Source organism: Harpia harpyja, chromosome 2 (assembly GCF_026419915.1).
Source record: "Harpia harpyja isolate bHarHar1 chromosome 2, bHarHar1 primary haplotype, whole genome shotgun sequence".
Taxonomy (NCBI): domain Eukaryota; kingdom Metazoa; phylum Chordata; class Aves; order Accipitriformes; family Accipitridae; genus Harpia; species Harpia harpyja.
Window position 1 is genome coordinate 52965792 of NC_068941.1, and position 22267 is coordinate 52988058.

General features: G+C 39.8%; 1 protein-coding gene across 7 annotated transcripts in view; it reads right to left on the bottom strand.

Moving 5' to 3' along the window:
• Positions 1 to 22267, bottom strand: part of DCTD (dCMP deaminase) — a 63689-nt gene that overhangs the window by 10368 nt on the left and 31054 nt on the right. For 3 of the 7 annotated variants that reach the window (XM_052779698.1, XM_052779691.1, XM_052779683.1), the window contains 2 exons: positions 7122 to 7233; positions 5005 to 5140 (listed from right to left, as the gene is read on the bottom strand). In XM_052779698.1, coding sequence (XP_052635658.1) covers positions 5005 to 5140; positions 7122 to 7172 — 187 coding nt within the window. In that variant the 5' untranslated portion in view covers positions 7173 to 7233. Of the gene's footprint in view, positions 1 to 5004; positions 5141 to 7121; positions 7234 to 7776; positions 7850 to 11427; positions 11609 to 22267 lie in introns of those variants that run through there. The other 4 variants (XM_052779677.1, XM_052779671.1, XM_052779670.1 and 1 more) reach the window with 4 other exon arrangements.

The following is a 22267-nucleotide window of genomic DNA, read 5'->3' on the forward strand; positions in this document are numbered from 1 at the left end:
AATATTTGTAAGCATATTTACTCAATATTTTCTCTATTGCTCAGAGGCTTCTAAATTTGCCAGTCATTTTAATTTAAAACTCTCTTAATTAGAGACTGGTTGTCAAATGGATGTTCTTAGATTACAGTGGAGACAGAGGGCATAACAGGAGCACAGCAACTAGCATTAGCAGGAAGACTTGTGTTAATAGGAGGAAAATGTAGTATTTTAAACGATCAGTGAGAGGAAACTGAGCATCATCAAATCCTTGGATTCATCTAACAGAAAGAGAGGGCACTCACTTTTGACTCTAAAAGCCAGAATTTTGACTAATTATTAAGAAGCTTCTGCGCACACAGTACTGAACACAATGCCTCACGAAGAGCTTTTAGTAACATCTTAGTAAAGTAGGTTTTCAAAACTGGCCTTCCATTTCTCTCATGGGTGCAGAAACATCCCCACTTCTGTCACTGACTAGCAGCCTCTAAAGAGCCAGTTCTAACACAACAATGAAAGCTCAATTTTGTGCTATGAAATGAAAAATGGCATTCTGCAAAACACCTGGTGCTTTCTGACATAACAAGGCTACACTACTAAACTGTTCAAATATACACTACAACTAGAAGGAAAAAAGTTTTAATCTGCTTCAAGACTCTCATAAGGAATGCATAGTATCAATACTGGTGATCTACATCACTACTCCTGTAACACCCAAATGCCTCGCAAACATTTGCATCCTCTGAGGTAAAGCGAGCACTACTGTCCTGGTTTTGGCTGGGATAGAATTAAGTTTCTTTCCAGTAGCTGGTATAGTGCTATGTCTTGGATTCAGCATGAGAAGAATGTTGATAACACACTGATGTTTTCAGTTGTTGCTAAGTAGTGTTTAGACTAAGTCAAGGATTTTTCAGCCTCTCATGCCCAGCCAGCAAGAAGGCTGGAGGAGTAAAAGAACCTGGGAGGGGACACAGCCAGGGCAGCTGACCCAAACTGGCCAAAGGGATATTCCATACCATGTGATGTCATGCCTAGTATATAAACTGGGGGGAGGTGACCTGGGGGGATCACTGCTCAGGAACTAACTGGGCATCGGTCAGCGAGTGGTGATCAATTGCATTGTGTATCACTTGTTTTGTACATTCCAATCTTTTTATTATTACTATTGTAATTTTATTAGTGTTACCATTGCTAGTTTCTTTTTTTCTGTCCTATTAAACCGTTCCTATCTCAACCCACGAGTTTTACTTTTTTTTCCGATGCCCTCCCCCATCCCACTGGGTGGGGGGGAAGTGAGTGAGCAGCTGCATGGTGCTTAGTTGCTGGCTGGGGTTAAAACATGACAACTACCTACCACATTTTGATGCCTTCTTTCAGTAGCAGCTCAGGTTACACTTAGACACAGGTAAATACACATTTTTTAATCAAGCACGACCCTTTCCCTAACACTGAGCTAAGCAGAACCCACACTTGAGGGTCCAGGTTAGATATGTACAGTGTATTGCAGCAGACAGATAACTGAGACATTGGTGAATTTCAAGCCAACAAGTTTCAAGATACAGTAAAATTTAAGAGTGACAGGACTTGTTAGTCTTACAACAAAAGCTTAAAAGGTTATTGTTATCAGTAAGTGCACAGGGGAAGGGGGGAAAGGAGGAAGGGTTAATTGCAATGAGTAAGAAAAGCTGAAAGAACAATGCTGGCACACACAAGAACGTATAAACTAACCACAAATAAATTTAGGGTGGAAATTGGAAGTTTTCTAGCCATGAAACAGTGAATCTGATCAGAGCTGTGGGGTCAGTGCATCCATCTGTTCTGCTGGAGCTCAATAAATTTATTATAGGATCATCTAACACACTTCTGCAAAGATAGCCTCTGGGTCCAATCCCCTGCTATGTCTATGCTGCTAAACACAGACAGGGCCAGGGACTGACCCTTGGCCCTGAGGCCAACTGGCAAAGACTGGCTCATGTTCATCTTACTCAGGGCTCCATCAGCATTACATAGCACTTGGCCCTGGGTTTCCTCAAGGCTCCACATCTCAAGAGTCCCACAGCACCACATACTTATTTTGTATGTCTCAGTTCAAAGTGCACAAAGAAGTGAGATGAGTTTCTTGCAGCCCACCAGAGTGGTATTTTCACAACATGAAACAGAGTATGTGTTGCATACCCCCTAGTATGGCCTGAGGGAGGGAGGAGGGTTAAGCATACCATCTCAGCAGGCTTTGCATTATAGGCCTATACAGGATGACAGTTTTCCTGCAGCCTTTTTTCCACCCTGCCCTCCGGAGCAGCCTTTGAGTGAGCCATTTGCACAGCAATACTCAGGCTTTGTTCCGGAGAAAGCTAGTCAGAGTGGTCCAAAACAGATGGGAAGTGAGCTAATGTTTATGCCTGACCTACAACAGTACATAAAACCAGGAGGTCAGCATTCAGATCTACCCTGGGCCCTTTCCTGTAGCACTGCAGATGCATAAAGTAGCTCTAGAAGACATCTTCCAAGTCCGTGTGGTGGTACATGCACAATTACCGTCAGCTTTACCTAATAAGCTACATTGCAGCTCTAGTGATGAAGGTGCCAGCATTCCCATGACAAGCTAATGGAGCACACAGTAAGATTGTATCATCTTTGGACAAGCTAGTGAGGAAAAAGCAAGGATAAAAAGTTCAATTTACACAAATGCTGTGATGATTAGCAAAAGCGGAAAGGAAAACATGACAGTTTAATGAGATTATAGCAGCAATTCTATGTGTCTTTGCATCTACCAGAATTTTTTAAAGCAGAAGATTTTTTTTTTTTATATATATATACTTGTCTGGTCTGTCAACTGTGCTATCAAGATTAATAAGAAACTGCTAGAGTTTAAATGATCTGTGAATTACAAAATAGGCCCTTTATTCATCACAGCAGACACTTTATGTTACAAAGTTGTGATTTTTTTTAATGAGGTGAAGACTAAGATTCTTGGGGGGAAGGGCAGTAGTAGACCAACTCCTAGAAACGAACTCATCTCTCCAAGCTGTTAGATTGGTTAGTGCATTTTTTAAACATCACGTATTAGAGATTTTTACTTTACTCAACATCTTTTGGAGTCAGAGTTAACTAAAAAAAAAAATTCTCAGGTCATCTTGTACAAAGATTCCTCACAAATTCATACAGCATTTTTAGATTAAAGTGGTCAGCTTAGATTTGAGTGCCTGGAACATGCTCAGCTCCCAGAGACCACCCGCACTGATCTTAGTTCAGAACCGAGACCTTACAGCAGCATAAAGATTCAACCAAAATCAATATTCTGTTTTCAGTACTTCATATTTAATCAACGGGCTAACACTTGTTTCCTCACCCTATAAATAAAAAGCAGTCATATCAAGTTGTACTATTATGGTACCATCATTATATGTAAAACCAGTGCTTCTGCGCTTTAGAGCAGACTTAAAATTTGGCAGGAGCTGGCCCTAGTATTGGGAATCCATCTCTTCGGAAAATAATATGAAACTGTCTCAAGCTTAAGAGTTAACATTAGAGGTTTTATAATAAATTGGTAAAATGAACAAGGACAAAGTACCGGGGTTTTAAGAACTCAAATATGAAACTGATGAATTATGTGCTGAGCCACTGCATATCATCTTTCACTTCAATGCTATGGGAAACCAGAAAATGTAATGCCAGTTTTTAGAGAGAGCTCTGGGTGAACACAGGGAATGTCAAAACTCATGCAAGTCTAATTTCTTATCAGACCAATTGTTAGAAGTTACAAGTAAAAAATAGAATTAGTAGGCAGAGATAAATACTGTACAGTGGAAAAGAGCCAGTATCTCTTTGCAAAAGCTGAACTCTGGTGCTCATTACCCCCCACCCATGCAGGGGAAGGGAAAATTTCTCAGGGTTCTTGTTCAGTTTTGTGATTCTTCCCTCTGCCATTCCTGAGCCCAGGATAGGCTGAGATGCAGCACAGGATGAAGGAGCTCCTAATACCCATTATTCCTGTGCCCATGGCTTCTGCTGCATTGATCTCACCCCACAGAGGTGCAGCAGGATCTGGTGCGGAAGCAGAAAGATGAAGAAGGGGGATTTAAGAGAGCATACACTCCCTTCTTCCTTATCAGTCCTAACCACGGTTCCTCCCCAACATCAGCTATTGCAGGCCACAAGGCAGCTCTCAACTCCATTTCCACACCCAGCAGACAGTACTCATGGCATGAAGCCTGAGGCAGCCCAGCAAGTTGTCTCCACCCCTGGCCCAGAGGAGTAACTGTACAGCCCTGTTGATAGGTGCACCAAGATTCACAGAGAACCCTTCAAAGCAGGCTTGCAGAAGGCAAAACTATACCAGCTGCAAAGACAGAGACAGGATCCAAAGCAGCACTCAGTCACATTTACCATGAAACTGTCCTTGCTCTTCATTCCTTTTACCCATTTAGTAAATGTGAATCAAATCAGAGGCTGAAATAAACAATGAAAGTCAACTCACCCATAGCAGGGTAGATCCACTGCACACCAGATGAGGCAAAAACAGCATGGAATGACAGAATGCAATCACATACTTCAAAGACAAACAAAATTCAGCTCCTTCATAATATGTATTACCTATGCCATCAACACCTGAACACTGGAATTTCCCACAGCCACTGGAGTTTACAATTTTAATAACGGTATTTTAGACCCAATTATTTGTTTTGCATATACATGCTCTCTCTAATTTCTGTGGAGACAAACACACAGAAGCAGCAAGCATCTGCATACACTGTAACCGTGTGCTAATGAGCTGCATTATATTTACAAGTCTCCATTACACAATCCAAAATGGCTAATCCTTCATGAACATACTTCACCAGGAATTCAGTCCTTCATAAAGACTGTTTTCATTTATTTTCAGAGCTGTGCTTTTTATCCTGATGTACCACATATGGGCACGTTAACAAAATCAGGTGAGTGGAAGAAAAACTGATCGATACTTTACCAGCTGAACTTTCACATATACAGACATCACAAGTCTGACCTGTCAACCACAAGAAGCCTTACCATAAGGATATTTCGTGTCCAGTCTATGTGCTGCTGTTCTTGTCCAGGGTAGTACATCATCACTGCAGCCATTAGGCATCCCATTGTATCCAATTCCAACAATCTTGTTTTCTGAATTTACAATGCAGGCACCAACCTAAATAAAATAAGATTTATATAGTACCAGCAGCATGAAAAATGATGTATCAACAAGAAAGATGAGACCTGAAAAGTCAGTCCTACAATTTTCATTTAAGAGATACAAGCTTTGCTTTATATTAAGTCACACCATCTAGTGAGCAAGGCTACAATTGTACCTAACTGGTACAATTTAAAATAAATCAGGGCAGATGCAACCCTGCTACCCCTCTAGTCATGCAATGCCCACTCCAGCCTGCCAGCACCGTTCCTTGTCCGACTATGAAGTGAACCTAGTTCAGGGAGCAGACTGAATTAATCCGCCACTGAATTAATCCTACTAAACGTAAGTTTTCTGTCAGTTCAACTCCCCAAACTAGCTTTTCCAGTAGCAGTACGAGCAGCAGCAAAAGAAAAGTTATGGAAGATGGAACAGAAATGCAGCAGTGTTGACCTAGGCAGAGACAGGCTCACAAACCTTTGTGGCTTATTTATGCAAATGTGCACCAAAATAACAAACCTTTTAATTCCCACCCTTTATCACTTTAATCCAAGTCTGCACAGCGACCCTTCTTACAGAATGATGAAGTGTCCCATTTTTATGTTTTCTGCCCATAGTTTAGATTTATTGAAATGGCAATAGTACTGATTTTAATTCACAGAATGTGTTTATCAACCAGCTCTTGGGTAACAAAAATTTAACCCTAAATGAATAACCTTCAGAGAACTAAAGAGACATAATGTACAGAAGCCAGAGAGTAATTGAACAGACTGTTAACACGCATTTTACTCCATGGCTTTTCTGGCATTTGCTTCCTGAACTTTTTCACACAAAGGAAAACTAGCGGGACGACTGGGTCCTGCAGAACAGCACGTTTCAGGAGATGTATCAATCGCCTCAAACCAATATTCAACAGAGGCACATGAAAGAAGCAAAGAATGGGGTCAGACAGTGAAGCGGAGGGGGAAGGGGAACCTGAAAGAGGAACCAAACTAGAAAACTCCAGTGTCCTGATTTCAGCTGGGATAGAGTTAATTGTCTTCCTAGTCACTGCTACAGTGCTATGTTTTGAGTTTGGTATGAGAAGAATGTTGATAACATACTGATGTTTTCAGTTCTTGCCAAGTAATGTTTAGTCTAAAGTCAAGGATTTTTCAGCCTCTCATGCCCAGCCAGCAAGAAGGCTGGAGGAGTAAAAGAACCTGGGAGGGGACACAGCCAGGGCAGCTGACCCAAACTGGCCAAAGGGGTATTCCATACCATGAGATGTCATGTCTAGTATATAAACTGGGGGGAGTGGGGTTGGGGGGATCGCCGCCTGGGGACTATCTGGGCATTGGTCAGCAAGTGGTGAGTAATTGCATTGTGCATCACTTGTATATTCCAATCCTTTTATTATTACAGCTGTCATTGTATTAGTGTTATCCTTATTAGTTTATTTTTTCTGTTCTATTAAACCATTCTTATCTCAACCCACGAGTTTTACTTTTTTTTTTCCCCGATTCTCTCCCGCATCCCACTGGGTGGGGGGGAAATAAGTGACAGGCTGTGTGGTGCTTAGTTACTGGCTGGGGTTAAACCACAACATCCTGTCAACTCAAGAACAAACAAGAGGGAATTTTTATACCCTACAGGTGAGGAAAAGGAACTTGTAAAATGCTGTGTCTTTAAAAATTACAATCTAAAACTTTTATTAGTTTTATCCTCCTCTAACAGTAACTATATTTACTGGAAAAAGGAGAGAAAATGCATGTGTTATTTTAACCTCCAGATGAAAAGATTTACAAAACTCCAAACCGCAAACATACACACAGAATTATACACGAGGTCAGGCCCAGTAAGAGAACTTCTGTAACAAAAGGTGCTGACCATGTTAAAAATTGAATAGCTATATACTGAAATAACTTTTAATAAGAAATCCCTGAAAGTGCTACATGTGCATCTGATGCGATGTGCAATATAGATTAGGTTATGTTATTCTTATACCTTGCCTTCTTACCTGAGAACTTGGATCCTTGCTTCTTTGTGCTGACAAAAAAGCTACTGCCATAAAATATTCAGGCCATTCCAAATAATCCTCTCTTTTTTTGCAGGATATTTCATTGCCGAAACTACAGTTTACGGAAAAAAACCAGCCATCAGCAAACAACACATAGCTAGAGTTATTACAGATTGTATTCTTTTAATGTGCACAAGTTTAAAGTAACCCGGATCAGAATCTGGCTAAGACCGCACATTCGCTAATATTTTAACAGTAAAACCATCAGTGTTATGTGCTTTCCAGGAACTTATATATGCAAAATTTCCTTTCAGGTGAAAGGCATCCAAGCGAGGTTGTAAATTTCAGTTTTAGATAAGAAGGCTGAGCTATTCAGAGCACCGAGCTATTCAAAGACAGAGCAATTCATCCTTTATAGATAACACCTTGTGTATTTCTAAGATTCAGGTATATCATGTACTGGCATTCTTCTCACCCAAACAACATAATCTTTTTTATGATGACTGTGCTAACTGCAAGCCTCTAATCTAAGCTATGTTGTACTTCTGCCTACGACAAGTGCTCGCTAGATTTCTATTTGGTAGCTTCCTGTGCAGTCATTCGTTTCTGCCCATACAGTTATTTCCACGAGTTTGCCTCTCGTTACAACACTTACCAGCAAAAAATCTGAGGCCATTCTGATAGTTCCCTGCTGAATTTCTCTTGAGATTATGTCCTATGAAAGCCACCTAAAAAGCGAGATGAGATGGGTTCAAGAACTTTTCCCTTAGACATAATGTATATAAGTGGTACAAAAGGTTGCTTCTTTCCCTGCAGTAGGGGGTTTGTTTGGGGGAAGGAGGGAGAAAAAAAGAAGCGATGCATCATTTCCTCTTGCTTGCTTATGGCTGAAAGACTGCTTGGACAGCGTAAGACACAACAGGGGAATTCGTGTGCTTTTCAGCTTAAATAGAGGAAAGAAAGACAGCTCTCTCGCCTCGCCTCCCAACATGTTTAAGGTTTGCAAATTTCAAGAAAAAGATCAAATTCAAAGAAATTTCCCCAAACTCTCACCTATCATTGCTACACTTGAAAACAAAAACAATGGAACATCTCAAATACAATATTAGCCTATCAAAATACAAGGGGCACAGTACTTTTTCTTCTTGGGCTCCTCTTACCAAGGACTACAGCTTAAGACTGAGGTACCCTTCTAGCGATGTACAGCCACACAGAAAAATACATCATAGGTAACTAAAAGCAGCAAGACACCTCCTAGCAACACTAGTACCAGCACTTTTGGAAGACAAATAGACATTAGAAGTATTTTGTTAATTATTATTTTTATAACCAGAAACATGTATTAGAGGCTTGCAGTTAGCTTGTCTTAAAGAGGTTACACTATTTGACTGAAGACAATGCTAGCACATGATAAAATTGTACTTTAGAAACCTACAAGTTGCTACTTACCAAACAGAAATTGCTTGTTTTGAATAGTTCATATATGGAATATTACAAGTTAGCAATTTTGGCTTGTTCTTGGAATGAATGAGGATCATCTTTAAGGCCATCGTCTCAATGTGAGGAGGGAGAAACACGCACTGTTGGTGTAACCAGCACACCTCTCTCACACTTTGACAACATTGTAAATAGTGCCCAGAACTGTCAATTGTCAAAGCAAACACACAAATCAAGAACGTGATTCTGAGAGTGCCCAAACTGGCTTGAGCCATCATAACTAAAGGGTTGGGGCTATATCCTACTAAAAAACAGTGTTCAGAGAACAAGAAGCTCACAGCAGAAAGAAGAAATTAAAGACATGCCCTCACACCTCTCTGTGTCAAATTGAACTTTGACAGGTTAACTGAAATGCCAAGAAAGTGCTTCAGCTAATTTAAGCGATTATTTAAAATATCTCACAAAAGCAGATTTACAAAATCCAAACCACCATTGGACTTTAAATGATCAGTGTAATACATTCCTGACTTCGTGACATTCACAGTGATGTCTTTGGAGAGGCATGCAACACACAATGCCCAACTACACCGAATAAAACATTCTGGGGAAAGGGCTCCAGAAAGACAATGATACTCTGAACTAAGAGATCGTGAGATCTCCTTTTGTTAAATTATTCCCTAGCAACCCTATTTATTCAAAACACAACAAAAGCTACTATTTACTTTTCTCATAAATACAGAACTGTATGTAAGTGGAGGTCCCTCAGAGTACCAACTTCCCAGGGAGAGGAACATATCTGAAAAATAAGCAGAAGGCTTACATCAAAGAGAACACGAAAAAAAAACCCCTTACTCAATTACTTCTACTTAACATCACTGTGCTTGGCGAGATAATTCCCTCAGCTCAGTGCACAGGAACGCAAGAGCGTGAAATGGGCATAAAACACTTAATTTCTGATTGAGCAGAAGCCAAGGCCTTGGCTAGCAGTCAAGCACACACAGCAAAACTAAGTTTATGGATCTGAGGCAGCTGATCATCTTCCTTACCCTCATTTCTAAGTTCTAGAATTGCATGAATGAAAGCTACTCTAGAAAATATTATAGCTAGCTGTAAAATAAGCAATTAAAGATTTTCCTTGTGATAAGTCAGAAGAACTTATGAATAAAAATAATGGGAACTGAAAGCCATAAAGGTAACACTGCTCAAGAAGAAAGGGGAAAAAAAATTCTTATATTCTAGACTGATTAGTAGTCTGTAGAACAGTCTGCGTAAACAGTATTTCAAAGGAAAATAGAGAAAAAGATTCTGCAATTAGAGGGCAGTGCCTTCCTTTTCAGTTCTTTTTCATCCACCTAGGCTTCAAGTAAGTTGTAACAACATCTGAAAAAGGAAGAAATTTCATTCAGCTACTAAAAAGTCTATCTTAATGAAAAATTTAGTTGAGAATCCTAAAACAGAATACATCACCTCAAATCTTTTCATAGGACAGTCATGATGGTCAGCTACACAACAATATAGTACAACTGGAGAACTCAGTTATCAGACTTTTTTCCCTTCTCCCTCTAAGTTTTTCCTCTGCTTTCTTATCTCTGATGTCATGTGCATTATGTTCCAACTGTATTGTAGCAATTTTTTTCCCCAGTATCAAGTATGCTACTGAAGATCAACTATTACTATTTTATCACTCAACTCACAGAATTTAAGGTAAAAAAAAGAGGTAAAGCGTGTATTAAAAATAAAAATTAAACACCTTCAGCAATGCTTGTGTTCCCCAAAAGCCAAATGGGACATGTGTTCTTGATGACTTTCAATACTAGCTGCTACTTTAAGTCTCATGATTTTGTTTATGATTGCTATTATATCAAATGAATGTGACATTTCCTTTACTTGAGGCTTGCCATCTTTCCCCTCATATAGGTACTGAATATGGTCATTACCTATTCCTTATTGGGAGGTAAGGTTTTGAGAGAGATGGAGAGAAAAATCAACCTTTCCTACAGAAAAACGATACTCGGTGCATTGAAAATTAACTATATTCAAATTTTTCCTGAGAGATAACCTACCAAACCTGTAAATATAAACACTTTGTAGAAATATGGAGCCCCAATTGAGCAGTACAAGAACATTTCCCTTCACTGATTGTGTTTTGCTTTTACGGCATCACTTCTTCGACTTTAATTAACTGCATGTTGCTCATGCCGCTCTCCACTTCAGGAAATAATGAATACAAGATACCCCACCTGCTCTTCTTCCTATCCCAACGGTTACAAAAAAAAAAAAACCAAACCCCACAAAAACCACACAGGCCATACCCTCACGACAGGGCCTTCAGAGGCGTCAAGAAACGCCCCCCCCCCACCGGGGACGCGGCGTTTCCCTCCGCACGGCCACAGCCCGGGCCGGCCCCGGGAGCCCCTCAGCACCGCGGAGCCCGACCTCCACGGGAAGCCTTCCCACGGCAGCCAGGCGCGGGGTAAGCGCCCAGCCGCCTCTCCCGTTCTACCCTGCCCCGCTTAGAGCCCCCCCAGCCAGGACCGGACCCGCAGCGCGGCTGCCGGAGGATACCAAGCTTCCCCGAAAGCAGCCGGACGGTGACCGCGGCCGGTGCCGCCGCTCTCTCTCCCTCCCTCCCTCCCTCACGCGCCGGGGCTGGCCGCGTGGCGCAGGCCGCGGCGGGCAGCCCCGCGGGCCCGCTGCTGTGGCTGCCGGCCCCCCGTTCGACCTGGGGGTCAGACCCCCGGCGGGAGCGGCCCGGCCGAGGAGGGAGAAAGTTTAGTGCTAGTGGAAGAGGGAACCGCCGGCTGACAGGCGAGAAGAGCTTGGAAACGGCATCACGCGGGCATTCCCCCCCACACACCCCGCCACGCACCCGCGGCCCACTCCATGCCACTGCTCCCTCAGCGCAGCCCTCGGCGGCAGGGAGGCGAGCCCACGCGCGGGCCGGGCCCGGGCAGCGTACCCGTTAACGTGGCGGCTGGGCTGGTGACCGCTCATCCCGCCGCGGCCCCGGTCTCTTTCGCCGCTTGGCGCCAAAGCGGGAGCGGGCGGGGAAAGGGGCGGGCGGCGGGGAGGAGCGCGGGGGGGGGCGGGGGGGTGTCCCGCCGCCACGTCGCCCCGTGGCCCCGGGGTGCGGGCGGGCCTGGGGAGCCCGGCGGCCAGCAGGCCCCGGGGAGGCCGGTGGGCTCTTGTTTTAATGCACCTGCAGCGCCCGAGAGCTGATCTCGCTGTGCCGGGGGGACGCCACTTCCACCCACCCCTGGGCTTCCGTGAGCCTCCGCCGTACTTCAAGTGAGTTACTTTAATCTGTCGTCTTGTAGTCTTCAGTTTTCCGACAGATGCTGCTTCGAACGTTATGCTTTGACGCAAGCATGCAGGTTTTCACCCAGCTCACGCTCTCGAGGTAAATGCTTTTTGTTAAAGCTTGGCATTAACATATTAAAATGTCTAAAAATGGGGGGTTTGTTCTCTGGGTATGAAATTGATGTGGAAAGTGAGTTATGGTTTATTAATACCTCCAGCTGCTGCCAGGTTTTAGAAGTCTCCCAGGATGCTCAGGTAGCTGAACATATATATATAGCCCATTACACTGCAAAATAAGTGGTATAACAATAAATATTAAATGCTGGTATGGCCTGTTTGTCTTCCTTCTGTGAGGAGCTGCCTACCCTGGCTGGCTGGTTGCCACGGGGGCCTGCCTTTATGGAAACACTCAAATGGGAGCAAGGTTCGCTCCACAGGGCTGCAAGACATCAGGTGAAGACTGCCCAAACCCAGCCGTACGTGTCCGATTCAGTTCCCACTGGAGGCGGTGACAAGTGCAACAAACTCGGTGAGAGCAGTGATGGACAAAAGGAAAACACTTGCCTTTGAGAGTGTCCCCGAGAGGGATTGGTGCGTGCAAGCCATGCAGCTCGCGCTGCACGTGTGCTGCACCATTGATCTGAACGTGGTCAACAGACATGGCTGAGATAATGGTTTCCTGCAGCCTCGTCAAAAAACTTCCTCTTCGTCTAGGAGGATGCTTCAGGTTGGGAAAAAGGACATTTTGGGGAAACTGGGCACATAGTAGTCCTATCCCAGAAGCTGTCTTTATAGTTCCCCCTTACTGACCCTATGCATAGCAAACTGCACAAGTGAGTACACCAGGTAAGTTAGTACACCAATACGGGTGCAAGAAGACGGCTAACTCAAGGAACCTGCCATGCTCATTCTTGAAGCTATGCCAAAAGAGAGCGAGCCTGCAGTGATCAAAACAGGAATGCACTGGTAATATGTTTTCATATTTAGATTGCTGTATCAGCTAGCTATCTTTTTTTTTGAAACAACTGACAAACCATCAAGTATGAAAATGTTACTTAATTTCACAGATATTGCTATTCAGTTGTAACCAGAAAACTTGGCAAAAGCAGCCTGTTATATTGCAACTGACAAGTTTTCCAGCCCTCAGAGTGGGAAAACATAGAGCTATTTCAGTTCGCAAGACTTCTATTATCACAATTTCATATGGACAACAAATGTTCATGTAGGGTTTGTTAATGAATGAAAAGGAACGATTTAAATGCAAGAAAAAGAAAAGAAATACAATGAAAGTAGCATCACTCAGGAAAGCATAAGCCTGAAGGTGAAATGAAAAGGCCTGATTATGGTTGATCATGAAGAGAGTTAAAGAGCACTCATTTAATTAATCTGGAGAAAAAATTAGCGTAATTCAGTTCAAAAAGTTTTCTACTATCTATATAGGTGTTTCTGCACTCTTGAAATACGAATTAAAATTAATAGTGCTACAATTACCCATGCCAAATTTGTTATTTTTCATAATTAAGATTCCGAGGACAAACCGTAACAACTACTAACCTTTAAAAAGCAGTGCTTATATGCTGATCATACACAGTGAATGATGGATTTTCTGTTCTGTGAACACTGATAAGGAGTTCTTGCAAACTATTCCGTTCCTCTGAATTTATCATGTTTTCCAGCTAATATCTATAAATCAGCCAGAAACAAATTCAAAATAATACAATCCCCATTTCTCAAAAAGAAACCAAACTAAGATTCTTGCTCCCTTCTCCTTCTCTCCCATCACAGAAGAAAAAAATACACACTCTAAAACCAGCTGCTTATATTATTAAGCAATGAGGTTTTTATTTTTGGAGTGCAGTTTTCAACTTTCTATAAAATTACACAAGAATTATTTTTGAAATGCAAAACTTAAATGTTTTTGTCATGCTTAGCAAATAAGTTTCTGTAATAATTTGAAACTACTCTTATATCTCCGTTAAGTCCACAAATATATCATTTTTTTATTTTTTTAAAGGTTATTCACTCTTCTATCTTGTTCTTCCTCAAAAACCAGACCAACAACATTCAGCATTTCTAATAATACAGCAGTAATACGTGGCCTGAGAAGGAAAACTTCTGGTGGAATTTTAGTTAGTAGACTCGTATAGTCTTGCTAAATGACACATTTTCTGGAAACCTAGCTACATTTTGGTTTTCTCCTGTTTTGTTGTTTTGTTTTGTTTTTTTCTTAGAATTATACTAAAAACTTCTCTTGTGGCCAAGTTGTGACTGCTCTTCTGACAATGTGCTATGGAGGTGGTACCTGACATGACAGCCTCTTTCTTCATGCACACATTGGAAGTAGGTTATGTGGTTACAGATATCTAGATGAAGTTACACCTGGATTAGGGGAGATTTAGGCCAGGATCCTGTGGTCTAAACATAGGGTTGCGCTGAAGGCAGGTAGCTTGACTTGCTACAGGTGTGGGGCAAAGTCCTGCTGCCTGGTAGGTTCCATAAGACTTCTCTGGCAGCTGCCTGCTTTGCAAAAGCAGCAGCTCCTCTGGATCTGCTGTCTGAATCCTCCTCTCCATTGACTCTGTCTTACGCTGCGATCTAGAAGTTTATTTGCGCCCTTCATCTGTCTCGGGACCATTCAGATCTCTGTGACAGAACTGGAGTGCTTTGACTCAAAGCCCCTGTTAAGACAGGCATGCACTCAAATAGGCTGAATTTCTTCTAATTTTGTATCTGACACTCTAGCCCTGTCCTTACACATTCCTGTTATTGCAGAGAAGGAGGATGTATGTGAAGAAGCATGGAGTACCTCAGGTAGTCTTTCATAGGTTATTTTTGTTTGTCTCTCATTTTCTAGGTGAAAGTCCCCAGCATTGATTATCATGACCTTGCTGTACAGATGTCAATAAACAATCTGAGCTGATTACAAATATTTTAGATGATCTTATTAATGAGAAGTGATACAGGTTTGAAAGACATGCTAAACATATAACCATCCGTCAAGATGCTTATATTTTTAGCTTACTGCTTAGGAAATTTTCACATCATCTACCTTTTGTCAATTTTGATAAAAGCAAACTAAGCTGAGTTTGGGGAAACCCCAGGTTTCAGACACCCTCCCCACTTTCTGGCTGCTTGCCAACACACTCTTAACTTTGTTGGCAAGCAAGACCTCTCCCCAAGTGTAGCATATGTATAAGTTGTCACTCGGAAAGTAATGTTTGCCTATTTGCCAGGATATGGAGTATGCAATTTGGTAGACCACCCTGAAATCACTCTCAAAACTTCAGGGAAAAGTAAAAAGAAATTGCTAATGAGCTGTTGTTTTTTTCTCTAATAGAATGAATTCTTCAGGAACTAATTACTAGATTTGGAGAGAAAGACGAATAAATATGACAATATGTCTTTATATCTTAACATCTGGTTCTTACCTGTCTTTCAGAGAAGTACTGCTTGCTGACAGGACAATTTTCATAGTTAGAGGAGGGGATTCATTTTTAGGCAAGTCTCATCTTCCAAATATTTTTCCAAATAGGAATTTCTACTTGAGTTAAACTTTTCCTCCTATACTTGCTTACACAGCAAGAACATATTAAATACAAATGCAGCTGCTGGTATGTGCTGCAGTTCTCAATTTCTATAGTTAATTTAATAATGAATATGAATTGATGGCTTCCTCACTGATCAAATGACATTTGTTGCAATGTCAGGCTTTGTTTTGTGAACAAAGCCCTGTTGATGGAACCCCCTCGCTGGAAGACGTAAACAGGGTTAGCTGCAGCAGCCTGTTAGTAAACCAGCCCATTAATAGACTGCAATAAATTGTTAGATTTTTATATTGTAGCATTTTGTATAGGAAGCATAAGCATTTCAGAATTGCTACAGGAGTTTTAACTTCAGCATGTAACTCTTTATACTATATAATTTTTGAACTACTTGCTAATAAAGATGGTAAGAAATGCAACTTATTACCAGCCTTTGATCAAAACCAAATAGGATGCTATGGTAATTTTGGTGCAGATGGAAGCCTGTTGCAAATCCAGTATTTTCAAACTCAGGTGCCAAAATTAAGGACATCGAAATCTGTTTAGATGCCTACATTTTTACAGATTTGTAAACACTGAATGCCAGAAACACTTGTGCGTGATGAGTATCTCTGACAGAATCCAGCCAATACTAAGGTATTTCTATGATTTTCATGTCCAAATGGAAACCTTTTCTCTTCTCTTAGATTTCGATGGCTTGTGTATTACCTTACCTTTCCGTAGCACCTGTTCCTTGAAAACTAGAATAAAGTACTGGGTTTAAGTTTTCTTCCTTTCTGTCCAAGTCAGACACTATTTTGAGTACCACATTCTCAGTCTTCCAGACTCAGAATGTCTGCAGTTTACTAACTCCCTAAATCCAGAACTCCCTAAATCCAGCTTCTCACCTTGGTGAACAGCAGTTTTCTCTGAGAGCTGTCTTTTATTTGCACTTTATTCTGACTGGGGTCACAAATGAGTATATAAATAATACTCCTTAAACATGCTTCTGTTCCATCTTTAACATTACAGCTATTTTTCATCTCACCTAAGATTTTTATGAACCTTTGGTGGTTTTCCTAATTTTGACTGTTATCTTGTTTTATTCATACTGACGGTTCTAGTTATAGGCAAATACTGTCTTCCCAGTGCCCTGATCACCTCATCATTTCTTTGATATCAATATATTCTCCGGCTAGATTTGTTCTTTCTGTATATAATTTGCTGATGCTTTCTCTGTTGTTTTGGGTTTTTTTTAATGTTAATCTATGCCTCTGACCAGTCCTCTACTTTTGAAAATCCTTGTTCCATTTATACCTGCCCTTGCATCCAAATTCCCTGTTTTATGCAAGCTAGTACAACTGACAGGACAAAGACAAGTGCTAGAAAAATAGAAGATATTGCATGTGATCTTTTTTCTCCTATCTCCATCCAGAACTGGAAATCCCAGATAATCTTGCTCAGTTGTCCTTTGGAAAGTAAACTGAGACATAAAGTCTCAGGCTGCAAGTCTTCTGGCAACTCTAGTGTTTTCTTTTAAAATATGAATTACCTTCTTTGCCCACCCATACGAGTCATGATCACAGCTATTCCCTAATTAGAAGTGAGAAATTAATTTTCTGCTTTCAGTATAAAATTTCAGTTTCTTGGCATGCTGCTTCTGTACTCAGCACCTGCCTACACACTTCACAGCTTTCTATTTCTTCTGTTACCTTCCTCTTATTTTTCAAGGCTATTTTTAATATCTAAGAAGATTATTTTCTATTTCTATCCCTTCTGATTCGGCATGATTTTCCTATCATGATCCAGTAGCTTTTCACATTACTTCCATGAACTTGCCCTAAGTCCCAAAATCTGTTGCAGTGTATCAACTTGGAAAAACTCCAAATGGGCAAAAACATTACCTGTAATCACTACATCAGACACATTCTGAAGAAAGAAACCCTTACTCTTCCATCGCATACAAATAATCTTGAATACATGTATCCCTTCATATGTGGGCAACTAGTTTGCTCTTTGTAGTCTTTTTTTTTTCTGCTGATACAGATTCCTTTTATGCTTTAACCTCAGTGGAGTTTCTCTCCAAGTTTCTTCTTGTTCCTTTCAGATTTTTCTTTGTTTATGATAAGCTTTAGATTTCTTCTATAGAGGATTTTCCTATTTTTATGTATAATTTCCTGTCATTTATCTTAGCTGTATCTTTAGATTTTGTTATTATGGTGTGATAATACTTAAATCTTCATAAAAGAGCTGCTATACAGAATAATTTTCTTACATCTTTAGATGGGATTTAGCATGGAAGGTTTTAAGTAAATGTGCTAAATCCATTCTGTGATAAGAGATGAATTACCCTTTCAGCTAACCTGTGGACTGGGGTAAAAAAAATAAAAAGACAAGTATTTCAGGATTCTTAGATATATCGCTTTAGCTAGCAAAATTAAACTAAGTTAAAAGAAACAAAAAGAACTGCCGCAATCACCCTGGTTTTGTCCTGTATCTCACCTCAGCATGATGAAATCCCTTTGACCTACTTGCCTTTCAAATTTGCCAATATTCCCGTTTCTCCAAATACCCATTAGCACCAAAGGCATTTTCCTTCCTCAGTAATAACTGCTCCATTCCTAGGACATAGCACCAAGAGAACTGTGAAACAGGAGGCATGAAGGCTTCATTTTGTAACTTCCTGAGTGTTAGCTTGGCAGCAGGGCAGAAGGAACTCAGGTGCCACTATCATATGTGACTTAATCTCTTCCGACTAAGTTCTGGCTGTTTCCTAAACTCATTGATCTAATTACAGAAGAGCAGCTAACAGTCACACTGCTTTAACTTATCAATAATGAAAAGTGAGCTGGAGCTGTCAGGAAATACATTTGACATCCCAGCTTCGAAGAACAGGAACTCTGTGCTCCCTCTGTGGATATGAGGGGAAATATAATCATTAGTAAACCTAATTTATTTCATAAGCAGAGTTGGCAGTGTGATTCATTTTCAAGATTTCCTGGCACTTTCCTATTATGAGATTCTGCTTTTAGTTGTCTACATCAGACAAACATGATTTGTTCAGGCTGAAATAACCCAAGCTGAGCATTTGCTTCTACTAAGATTATTTTTTATCTTTCAGGTTGTATCCATATTTTTTATGCTATTGTAACTTTAAAACCATTATAAATAAAAGCATATTCACATTAGGAAGGTGTTGACTCAGATGGCAAAGACAGTATATGGTAAATGAGGAATTCTAGCATGGAGCCACAGCAGCTTTATGCTATAGAAAAGAGATGATTAGGTAAAGAAGGCAAAGAGCAGGATGTGACCTTTGAAGCAAGAATCACTAAGGAATTCAAAGGTGGATGGGCTACAGATTGTGGAAGGGAAGACAGACATTAGTTAGGTATTTCCAAATCTTATTTCTCAGAATACAACAGAATACTACTAGGGTTCAAAGTACCGAAGAAAAAATGTCTTTTGAGGCCATCCTTCACAGCAGCATAGGGAGATAAAGAAATTAAGTAACTGAGGAAGCAAAAGGGAACTGAAATGTGATATTCTTCATTTACAGGAAAGTAAACTGAAAAACTCCCTATTACTTCTACAAAAATTCAGTGGGTTCTGTAGGGACAGTAACAAGGAGAACTCTGAATCTCTCCACTGGTATATATGTCCTCTGGGGTGAGCATTTTTCCACAGAAGATGAATGTCTGACACAAGCAAAATAAGAAACGAGCCAAAAATCATAAGAATTTTATGAGCTTTGTGAAAACTGGCTACTCTTGTTGGTACAACTTTTTAGGATAAAAATGTTTCCATGCAAAGAGTTTGTTAAATTGACTTTAACGGTTTTTTAAAGGATTAGAGAACAGAGGATTCTTGTTGGGAGACATTATATGGGTCATTTTGTTTGTGCATTTTGTGTTAGAAAATTCTTCAAGATTCTGAACAGCGCTTCAGCTGATCTGCAGTATGAGAACCTGAAATTAGCTAGCACAATAGAATCAGTATCAAGTAGTATTTTGTCTCTGAAAGAAATTCAGTCTGACAGAGAAGAGTAAGAGCAGTGTAAGGAAACCAAGAACCTGGCTAAAAAGCTGGATACAGAAATTCCCTGTAAAGCGGTACAAATTAGTTGATGTCACCAGAGCAAGAAAGCCATAGTGACAGAATAAAATGTTATGCAGGTTCCAGAATACTTTATTATCACCACCTTAGGTCACTAAGCTTCACAAGCTATATCCATTAAGTTTGATAGCAGTATGTATACTCACAGCTGAAGCTAGGTGCAGTGCTTTAATGTACTAACGATTTACATTAAGACACCTGGGTTCAAAGTCAGTTTATGACAAGAACAAAATGGGTTTGTTGGTCTCAGCCTGCTCTCTAGTGGACAATTGCACATAAACCCAGTCCTGAGAAGAATCCCAAGAATTAGATTTGTTGGCCAAGACTTATGGTGAAATTCATATTTTCTGAACAACATTATTAAAAATAAAATTAAACTGCATATCTGTGCTTTCTGTGCTATTCTGAAACTGTAGGATGACACATTTCCATCAGCATCTCTTAGATACTGTATGCAGTATTCTTGTTACAAGGATTTGAAAGGATACAACAGAAGGGGAAACAGTACAATGGAAGGCAGCAAAGGCAATTAGATGCTTCCATGTTAGGGGAAAATGAAGATAAAATGACATACTGCCGTAACAGACATATATAATGTTTATGACTAGGTAAAATATTTGTCTTTATTTATTCTTTTTCATAATACAAGACACTGAGAAACAAAAAAATTGACATACATAATAATGATAAAAGGAAATATTTTCTTGATACATAATTAACCTGTAAACTCATGTCTGAAAGACATCTTAGAGATGAGCTAAATAGGACTTAAGAAAAGATTATGCTTTTTTATATGAATAATAAGAATAGCAAGAGTTATGTTAGATAGTATTAAAATGTATGAGGGATATAAACTCTCATGATTCAAGATATAAAACAAACATAAATTGCCTAGAGCATGGGAAGAAACTACACCCCCAGATGTTTTATTTCATTAGTGTATCCCATACAATGGTTACATTCACTTCAGCAGGCAGGTAGTAGAATGCTGGAGTCTTAGATTTGTGTAGTCTGTGGTATTTCCTATGCTTCCAAGATAAATTCCTTAGTGACTCATTTGCAGAAATCAGCTGCAAAAAATAGTCTGGAACTCTGACCCCATTTCAGGTTATTCCCCTTTACATTGCTTAACCTTTTATTAGTCAAGAGAACAATACTCATTGATATCCAGGCATTTACAGTTACAATCATATGCCAACTACAGAGGCAAAGTAAAAATTTTATTGGGTTAAAGTATCTTTTCAAAGCTTTTTTTAAAATATAAAAAAATAATGTTATCACTAGCTTATAATTGACCATTACATATTATATGTTACATAGTAACATATATGTACACTATATTAACACAGTTTTTTATGGTCTTGTGCTCTGTCCTAGTCCAAGCTGACCATTCCATTATTTTTCATCATGTTATCTACCTCACTTACTTGCAGGAATGTTTCAACACTTCTGCGTTTTACAAGCTTACAATTAAAGTTCAAGATAAATTTAAAATTCAATTCCTATCCAAATAAAGTTCACCTCATGGGGTAGCTACTGTTTACTGTGTTTAGAATGCTATATTTCCAGATTTTACATAATAAATAAAAAAAAGAGCAGTCTCTTTTTCAGTCTCTCAATGTCAGAGCAGCCTCTCTGACATTATTCTGATTCCAAATTTAGAGAATCATCATTTTTATAAGAAAATAGTTTTACCCTCTATTTTGCAAAGAAATGCAACTCCATATATACTATAAAGTGCAATTTATCAAACATTAATTTCCATTGCTCTCTTAGTTACTAATTATACTATTAGTTTATCAAAGCTCTTCGTTCTATGGTGCTTTCATAATTACCACTTCTGATTATTTTATTTCCAATCTTCTGATAGTTGATGGTTTGCTTAAAGGTTAAGCCAGTAAATCCTAGTGTGAAAATGTGAGTTACCGTTTAGAGAAAAATATTTTTTCTAGACTTTGTAGATAGATAAAAAGTGAATTTTAACTACTGTTAAAAAGTGAACTAAGTGACTCTGAAAGCCTCTAAAATCACAAGGCAAATAAAGTCAAGTCTTAATTTATTGGGGAAAGGAGCTGACTCATAAATTCTGCTGATGTGAAGATGACAATATGCTTCCATGAGTAAATTCTTACTCCAAAATTATGTATTTATGGAATAGCTTGACAAGTATAATTTCCTTGAAGATAAAAAAATAATTAGAAATGTTAAATAGGACCTAAATTTATCAAGCGTAATGCAGAGGAATGAAACAGCTAAGACTCATATAACTTCAAAAGAATTTGAATTATGCATTTAAATTCAGACTTGTGGCATGAACTAAGATAATTACCAGAAAAATAGCAGCTTTTGCAGTCAATAACAGACATTGGATTGAGTTTGTCAATTTTTCTGAGCTGACAAATGAAAGATGATGGCTGCTGAAATGAGCTGCAGATTATGAGAACTACTATGGTCCGTAAGAGCTAATGCTTTTATTCTCAAAGCCTGAAGCTGTAAGAAATATTAATAAAGCTATTTATATTTAGCTAGTTGTAGTGCATGAGGTACCCAGTAAAGAAAGGTTTCTTGATGTAGTCTTCTGTTTCTACTTGGCATCAAACACAGCGTTCTAAAAATGTTTTTCTGCTCTATTCTCCTGATAATTCAACAGCAGTAGGACCAAGAAAACCCTGTCAGAAGTATCGACTGCTTGCACAGAATTTCTGTTGTACTCATGACTACCCGCTGGCAAATACTAATGCACAGAACAAAAATAAGTAAGATAGCTATAGC